This window comes from Macadamia integrifolia, chromosome 8, assembly GCF_013358625.1.
Source record: "Macadamia integrifolia cultivar HAES 741 chromosome 8, SCU_Mint_v3, whole genome shotgun sequence".
Lineage (NCBI taxonomy): Eukaryota > Viridiplantae > Streptophyta > Magnoliopsida > Proteales > Proteaceae > Macadamia > Macadamia integrifolia.
The window spans coordinates 1,565,833-1,574,733 of NC_056564.1; the positions used below are offsets into that span (position 1 = coordinate 1,565,833).

The 8,901-nt window shown below is 38.7% G+C and overlaps 1 protein-coding gene across 3 annotated transcripts; it reads left to right on the forward strand.

The window, feature by feature from the left end:
• The first annotated feature begins 412 nt into the window (after positions 1 to 412).
• On the forward strand, positions 413 to 8,901 carry LOC122087455 (serine/threonine-protein kinase PCRK1-like). 3 transcript variants are annotated; one of them, XM_042656604.1, is made up of 5 exons: positions 413 to 880; positions 1,629 to 2,048; positions 3,128 to 3,388; positions 5,656 to 5,778; positions 8,008 to 8,901. In XM_042656604.1, the coding sequence occupies exons 2-5, from the start codon at positions 1,668 to 1,670 to the stop codon at positions 8,545 to 8,547; spliced, it is 1,305 nt and encodes a 434-aa protein (XP_042512538.1). In that variant the 5' UTR covers positions 413 to 880; positions 1,629 to 1,667; the 3' UTR covers positions 8,548 to 8,901. The 3 variants fall into 3 exon arrangements, with proteins under 3 accessions (XP_042512538.1, XP_042512540.1, XP_042512539.1); XM_042656606.1 differs by lacking the exon at positions 413 to 880 and adding an exon at positions 995 to 1,014; XM_042656605.1 differs by lacking the exon at positions 413 to 880 and adding an exon at positions 1,103 to 1,258.

Consider the following 8,901-nt stretch of genomic DNA (forward strand, 5'->3'; position numbering starts at 1 on the left):
ACACTTTCAGACAAAAAACTTTCGTCTACAAATTTATTAAGTTATACAGAAAAGCTAAGATACAATGGACAAAAAATCCTCTAAAAAGGATGATTAAAACCTTAAAAAGTCAAGACATTGGGTGCAAAATGGCCACCAAGCCTCTTCTGGTTGATGTCCAAGCGTGTATTCTTATTGGCCAGGGCGCTGATGCAAAACCTATACTCTCAAACAGAAAACTTTCCTCCAAAAATTTATTAAGCCATACAAAAACTGAGAGATACAATGGACAAAATAAAAAATTGACTAAAAACCTTGAAAAGGATTAACTCGAAAACCCCGTTTGGCGGTTGAATAGGTAAGCAAATTCCCCATTCGACCAACAAAATATAAAAGTAGCTGAATCGAATGCGACTTATGTGAAATTTTAATGTCTTCTTTGCAACTGAAGCTAAATTTCAGTTAATTATATGAAGAGAAAATGGAAGATCCCACCACTGTAGAGGTGGAGGAGATAACATTTTTTAAAGGGTTTGAAATTCTGAATTAGCTTTATAGGTCTTCTCTTATATTAATATACCAATCAAAGAAGACTTTTCTCCGTAAGCTTCCGCAATCCCGTTCGAGGAAAGGTCCTTTCAAACCGACGCGTTAATACTGTTTAGGGAAAAAATATTATTGGTAATATTTTTTTCTTTTTCTTATTGGTTTCTAATTTTTTTTTTCCATCTGTTTGGTGAGTCGATTTCCAGCTGCCTTTTGTTGACTTGTGATACATCATGGTGTGCCCGTTGTCCCGTGGAGTCTCAAGTCTGCTTTCTGAGTTCATTTTAGAACTTCCAAAATGAGTATTCATAGTGACTGGTCATGAATTCTCAAAATCCGACCAGGAAGCTACAAGGTGAGCTCTTCTTTTTTCATAATTTCACCACATTAGAGAATTTAGAATTTTGAAGGCTACTTTAAACTTGGAATGTTAATGGGTTTGACTTAAAATTGGGTTTTGAACAAGTATGCATTTTGTTGCGTCTCAAGGTAATTCATCTGAAATTAGGTTTTGTAAAAGGAAGAGGAAATAATTTGTGATAAGAGTTTCAGTTGAAGAGGTCCATAGTAAGGACCCAAATGAGGTTTTTCGGGTGGTGTCAGGCTAGTAGATAATTTTTAGAGAGTGATTGGTATCATGGAGAAGCCCTTGAGAGGGGATTCTCGGGGAGTCGGAGATGGGTTTTAGGTATTTTCAGGAACCCATTAATTTGGAACTTGGATTCATGAAAAAGTAAGTGTTCTTCATGAACTGTTCCAAAATTGTGGTAGGCTTTGCCGGAGAAGTAGATAGAGTTGACTGTTTTCGAGTTAAGTGATTTTTCGATTTAGTTGGGGTCTTGGGGAAAAGGCTTTTCTTTGATGTGGTATGATGGTTCAGCTTCTATGGGTTACTGTAGATTTTATAGTTTATATGTTTTGCTTGAGCAGGAGTCTTTGGAGGTTTATTTTCCTTTTTCTATTTCAATTTTCACATTGTTTCTTTATCCATTATAGCAATTAGAGTTCTTTGAGTTCCTTTGTTTCCTTTATTAGTTCATTTTTCAGATTTCATACTGGCATGATTTTGAGACACTCTCTCTTTTTGATTTTTGGATATGCAGAGAGGAAATTAGTGTACTAGTATTTTTGGTTGGGGGGCTATGAATTGCTTCATTTTCTCCTATGCGGAGAAGAAGGATGAACCGAAGACCCCCAAGTCCGCCTCGGTTCGGTCTTTGGCATCCTCATCCAGTGGTCGTGAGATGAGGAGATCAGAGTCTGAGTTCAATTCGCAAATTGCCTCGGTGATGAGCACAGAATCTATTGGTCGCTTGCCATTGCCAAGTATTTCTCAGAAACCCAACAATCTTAGAGTGTTCGTTTACTCTGAGCTGAAGACAGCCACCAAACACTTCAACAGGACACTCATGATTGGGGAGGGAGGGTTTGGTTGTGTTTACAAGGGTGTGATCAAAAGTTCAGAAGATCCGCATAACAAGCTAGACGTTGCTGTTAAACAGCTAAGTAGGAGAGGATTTCAGGTAAGCTTTCTTTCTCCTGATTTTTCAGTGCTAAAGTACTAAAGAATCTAATTATTTGTTTATCAGGTCATGTATTTCATGATATGTAAAAGTTGCCTTATTTATAATTGTCACGGGAAGAACCTAGAATAATAGAATCATGGATTACTGTTGCATGTAGAATATGGGAAGGAAACCCTACTTTATTTCCATTAATCCAGCTAGGGCTTCATGAATCAGGTATGGCAGAATAGGTTGCTGCAAACCAAAGAAGAAGATCCTTTTTTGAACAATCAAACCAGAAATTAAGAGAGAGGGTGAGACTAACAAAGCTCTAATACCATGTAATAATATCAAAGCTTAAAGTATCAGTAATAAGAGGAGGAGGATGAAGAACAAGAAGAGTAGAAGAGAAGAGATAGAAACCAAGACTGTGGGGGAGCTAGAACATGATGGAGTAAATGCCTCTATCGTGCACTAGCTCTATCAAATAATTAACTCTTAGTAGGAATCCTACTAAGAGCCTTAGTCTAATTACAATAGAAAAGATTAACTACTCAAGTCTAATTACAATAGGAAATAACTAAAGAGAATAACTAAGTACAGCTCAGCTACTGAATATAATCCCATGGTAGTCTGTCCATGGAACACTAACTATGGTACACGCTTTAACAGTTATCATCGTGAACGAGATTTTTAACATTGTGAAGAACCACATGAGTTTCATGCGAAACCATTCACAATTATTGGCCCATGCAACTGGATCTGTTAGTGGAAGTGCTTTTTAGATATTGAGATTTTCTACTGAGATCTTCATATTGTTGAAATTAACTGATATCCAATCCATCTTTTCACTGGTGTACTGCTGCTTTTGAGCTCTCATTTTCTGTCACTACTATAAGATTTTATTTACATGCCAGAAGGCCCAGAACTAACTATGTTTTATTGGGTGACACTATTTAATAAAATACAGTTATGATTTTCTAAGCCTAGGAACTTTTGTGCTAATATAATTGCCCTATTTCCTATGAAATGTGCTTAAATCTTTTATTTACATAATTAATCTTGTTTGTTTATGTTTTATACCTATTATGTAACAGGGACACAAGGAATGGGTAACTGAAGTAAATGTCCTTGGTGTCGTTGAACATCCAAACCTTGTCAAACTAGTAGGCTATTGTGCCGAGGATGATGAAAGGGGAATCCAGCGGCTTCTGGTTTACGAATATATGCCCAATAGGAGTGTTGAGGACCATCTATCACCTCGGTCATCAATGACACTTCCTTGGGCCATGAGACTGAAAATTGCTCAAGATGCAGCTCGTGGCTTGGCATACCTCCATGAGAAAATGGATTTTCAGGTATGTTCATTTTCCTTTTCCCTGCCATCTTGTACTTTATCTGGTTTTAGATTTTTTTTTCATCATGAATTTGTATTATAAATTTAAATCACGATAATGATTTGATGGCTTATATTTCCTTCCCAACATTAATTATTTCAGAATACTGGATGCTCTGGGACTGTTGTCAGTAATTCAGAGAACGTGGGTGGGTCTCTAGAGTTCCCATAGGTAAAAAAAAAAAAAGATCCACCTGTTCAGAGTGTAACCTTCTGCTCAGTTACATAGTGGTTGAAAATGTAAAGGGAATGGTTACAAGGTTACAGCGAGTGAATAGTGCAGAACAGGAGAACTTCAAGTCGTGACTGGTCAAATATGTCTACCTGTCCTCGGGCATCTGTGTCCAATCTAGGACTAATACAATTGGAATGCAAGATTCCTGCCAATGCTGCACAGTGATTTTGTAGCTGATAACTGTTATTTGTTGGGTACTTGTGAAAGCCAAGCCTGAATACTCTTGTATTCAGTCGGGTTGGAACTTAGAATTGAGAATATTCTTCCCACCCCCCTTTTTTCTTTTTTGATATATATATATATATATATATATATTATTTTTTTCTTTTGGGGAGGAGGATGGGTTATTGCTGGTGGCAGTCAGTAGGGTGTCTTTGCTACAACAACAGCAACACATCTTAGCCTTATGATGCGGATCCGGATTCCAAGGGCCGAAATCGGATCGCTTATGGCCCACAAGAATGACCAAAATCTCAAATTTAATGGTTGAAGGGTATTCTTGTAATTTCAGAAACAAGCAGGGCCTTAGAAATAATTATAAGGTAGATGGGGTAGTTCTAGAACTAAAACTTTAATACAAAGGCTTATTCTGAATTTTACCAAAGAGAAAAGGGGTTATGGAATATAACTTTTGGGAACAAGGGCTTAATTGTAATAACAGCAAAAATTCTTTTAAAATAAAAGAAACCTGTTCTTCTTCTTCTTCTTGTCGTGAGAACCAGAAACCAGCGGACAGAAAAAAAATTCCGATCGGTAGAACTCCTTCGATAGGGCTTGGTTGGACCTGAAATTCGAAACGAAGCTTCTCAGGATAAGGCTCTATTGATCCCACAAGATAAGCACTTGGATCTGCAGGTTGGAAGGCTGCAGTAGGAACCTGTAATAGAACCTGGCGGTAGCTTAGGGTTCAGCCCTGTCGCAGGTTTGTTTTCTCACAGCAGAGAAAGGTTTTTGGTCTAAGATTTAAGGGTTGGAGTCGCCTACAAGGCAGCTTCCTTCGACCCAAACCTCTGATTCCGTCGGTCACAGGACAGGGGTCAGCCAGCTTCTTGTTGATGTCGGTTTTAACGCCCAGCAGAGATGTAGAACAGTAACCAATGAACATAACAAGGTAATAAAAGTGGGAGATAAGAGGTAGAGATGACAGGAAGAAGAAAAGAAAAGAGAAAGATGAAGAAAGAAATTCAAAGTAGGAGGGGGAACTACGCAAGGCTCGCAACAGCCACAGACTCATCCATTAATTCCAACATTCAATTCTTTCATTCAAAACTGAAATTTCTCCATGAGTACATGTCCAATATAAAGGAAAAATTGGGCAATTAATGGCAACTTACTTGAAAATAGAAACTAATCTATATAGCAACTAAATAAAAATCAAATCTAAATTAAAATACTATCAAACTAATTTCTAAACCAAAAAAAAGGAAAGTAAATAGTAAAATTCTCAAATCAAAGAGATCCCTTCCATCGCCCAACTGCATCACCTTATCCCAACTAAATGGGGTCGGCTGGTGTCTTTGCTATGACATTAAAAGAAAAAACCAATTAGTATGTTATGGAGGCTTCTAATGAAAAGTAAGGAGCTGGAGTAATCTGTAACTGCACCTTTGAGATTTTGTAATGCCACCTTCTTTACTTGAAAGAGATCACATTCAGATTGTAAAGCTTCATTCTATTGGATGAACAGTGGGAGAGCCTGTGGCACAACGGTTAAATGCTATTGCAACATGTTGGTCACAGGTTCGAAAGTTGGAAACAGCCTCGCTTGCGAAGCAGGGGTAAAGATGCGTACATTTGCCCCTCCCAGACCCTGCACTAGCAGGAGCCTCATGCACTGGGTTGCTTTCTCTCTCATTCTATTGGATGAACCTAGTCAGTAGTGAAGACCTGTACTACTCTGTAATGCATGATGTATGATCCAAATTTTGTCCCTACTATTGCTCGATCTTCATAATGCTTACTTGTCACAAATAATGATATCTTTGCTTGAACAGATAATATTCAGGGATTTTAAAGCTTCAAACATTCTGTTAGATGACCAATGGAATGCAAAGCTGTCAGACTTTGGACTGGCGAGGCAAGGCCCTTCAGAAGGTTTAAGTCACGTCTCAACAGCGGTATGTCTATGCGTGTATGAATACATTGCACGATTTATAATCTAGACTAGCACTAGTCACTCAATAGTAGATACTCCCAAGGAAAAGGATATGCTATTTTGATGTTTCATGTGGCTTGCTAATGTCAATGGAAGTACTGATATCCTGATTTTTTTCACCTAAGAAATCTTCTGACTTCTCCTGATTCACATCCTAAGCCTTAAATTTGTGGGTGGATATTGTCAATGTTTTTATAATTAGCTGAGCTTTTGGCTGCTTGGGCCCAGCAGTTAATAGCATTGAGCAGTCTCTGAAAACCATGAATCTGTTCTGCTTGACAATTTGGTATTATTTTCTTTCCAACAGCAAAAATTGATGTGATCCTTGGTTTGAAAAACCCTGCTTGGGTTTGCTATGGGCCCACATGAAGAGTACAACAACAACAAACTCAACCTTATCCTAACTTAATGGGATCGGCTACATGGATCCATACAAAACAAAATAGGAAAGAAGTACGAAAGAGATGAAAAGGTGAGAGATGAGACTTAAATCAAAGGATTAGTGGCAAACAGTAAATAAACTGAAGTTTATAAGAGAGTGGCAGAAGTGTAAATATAGGTAATCTTAAATGACTATTAAGGAATAAAGGAAGAAAGGGTTATAAGGGGGATTATAAATTAAAGAAGAGAGACAGACTTGGAACAACGGTAAGGTACGAGTGTTGCAACCTGGTGGTCAAGTGGTCAAAACAGCCTCTCTACATTCTTGGGGTAAGGCTGTGTAGTTTTTGCCTCCCCGACCTTGCACATGCAGGAGCCTCGAGCATCGAGTACGCACTTTTAGACTTGGAACAAAGTTAAAAAAAAATAATAAAAGGATAAAGGGGAGGGTATTTTGAGGAATCTAATTTAGACTCATAATATCATGAAGGGGGAAAGAAGAAGAGAGATGGTACCTGCGATGAGGAGGGAGATTGGAAAAGAGGAACAACAGTTGACCAGCAGGCCACACAAAATGCTCACCGGCATTTGCAACTCAACTCCATATCATTCCATTATTCAAATTTCAGATCTATTCATTGAGAGGAAATAACATAACTATGCTATCCAAATTCAATGACTGGAGTAGAGTTTGTAGCAAACTCCACAACCCTATCCTACGACTTTACAACAAAAATGAAAAAGAGCAACCTAGTGCACGAGGCTCCCGCTACTGCAGGGTCTGGGAGGGGCAAGTGTACGCAGCCTTACCCCCTGCTTCGCAGAAGCTGTTTCCAAGTTTTGAATCTGTGACCAACATGTTACAATAGTGCAACTTAACCGTTGTGTCACTGGCTCGCCCACTATCCTACGACTCTGCAACATTGTAACAAATCTAAGATGTGACAAACCAGGAACAATAAAGGAAGAAGGAGAAGAGAAATTGAGGAAGATGAGAGACTGCAAGGAGAGGAGCAGCCGATTGTATTTGGCAGTCCTCCTTAAGTATATTTATATACTAAACCCAATTACAACCTTACAAGCAAAGTTATTCTTTGTCAACAAGAATAACAATATTGAAGTTAAAACTAACTAGGACCCCATAACTAATCTAATTAGGAGAGAAATAAACAAAATAATAAAACAACTTACTGTTCACATAAACAGTAACTCGTGAATAGTACCAAACAATCAAATAAACCCAAATGGTCTAAACTCCGCCTAGTATCTCAGCAAACATCAAATAATGAAAGAAAATAACCCAAGAAATAAACAACTACTACCAAACCTTGTTGATCCAAAAACCCAGGTTGGGCCGGTTTCATTTGGGCTTGGGTTTCCAATCCCTTGTTGTATCGGTCCAACCACTCTAGAGCCACTGGATAAAAAAGACTGGATGAGCTTTGGTGAATAAAACAAGAATTGGTAGAAATTCTATAGCTGGGAAGTAAATGAAACCTGTTGTCAGACAAAGAAGACAACTAAAGACAACTATGGTATACAATAGGCTAGAATGTCATATTTATGCAAGTGGTGTTCAACACTGGTCTGAAAGAATTTATGGGTAGAGATTGTTAAAATATGGTCCAAGGTTCCTAAATGTGTTCCTATTTATGGAGCCTATATACCTGTCTGTTTGCTTTTTCCATGTGTTTCATTGTTTTGGGCTTCTGACTATTTCTTGTGGTAGATCATCTGAATGCTGTATGTTGAGCTAAAGTCTGGACAAGTCTTATTGTACCAAGTTTGAATTGACCTTATTGGTAAACAGGTTGTAGGAACCATTGGTTATGCGGCTCCAGAATATGTTCGAACTGGACGCCTCACAGCAAAGAGCGATGTTTGGAGCTATGGAGTCTTCCTCTATGAACTTATCACAGGTAGGCGTCCGTTGGACCGAAACCGCCCCAAGAGTGAACAGAATCTCTTGGAATGGGTGAAGCCATACCTATCAGACGCTAAGAAATTCCAGCTCATACTGGATCCAAGGCTTGAAGGGAAGTACTCCCTCAAGTCTGTACAGAAGCTTGCAGCTGTTGCAAACAGATGCTTAGTGCGGTATCCAAAAGCCCGCCCCAAGATGAGCGAGGTGTTGGAGATGGTGGATCATATCATGGCAACAACAGATGTTGGAAGCCCTCAACTGCCAAGTTGTGTTTTGTCACCAAGTAGTGTTTTGTCAACACCAGGTACTCCAGAAGAATCCAAGAGGAAAGAATCCAGCTTGAAGAGAAGGATTATAGATTTAAGATTTTTTGAAGGTGTGTTGTCGGTTTGGCGTATGTGGACACCAAAACATGTAAGAACGTAACGAATGTTAGCAAATAAAGGTCCTTTGTACTTCGGTGAGGGCACTTCTGTGAGGTAAGAAGAGAGTTTGGTGACAGATATCATGTCCATGTGAGGCATTCCCCAGTCAAGAGTGCACTACTTGCTGTGGGAGTTTCGAGTTGATAATGGAGGCTGTTCATTTGAAACCGAAGTTGCTTCCTGCTTGAACTATCTTGTGGCTCCATGTATAATTAGTCGAAAGTAACTAACTGCAATTTGATGGGATTTTGTTGTTGTGGTGATTGTTTGGAAAGTAAAGGGATCACTATGTATCAACTGCCAAGCAAGGTATTGTCATCAAAACAAATCTGAGTGGCTTATCTGTTTGGGGAAA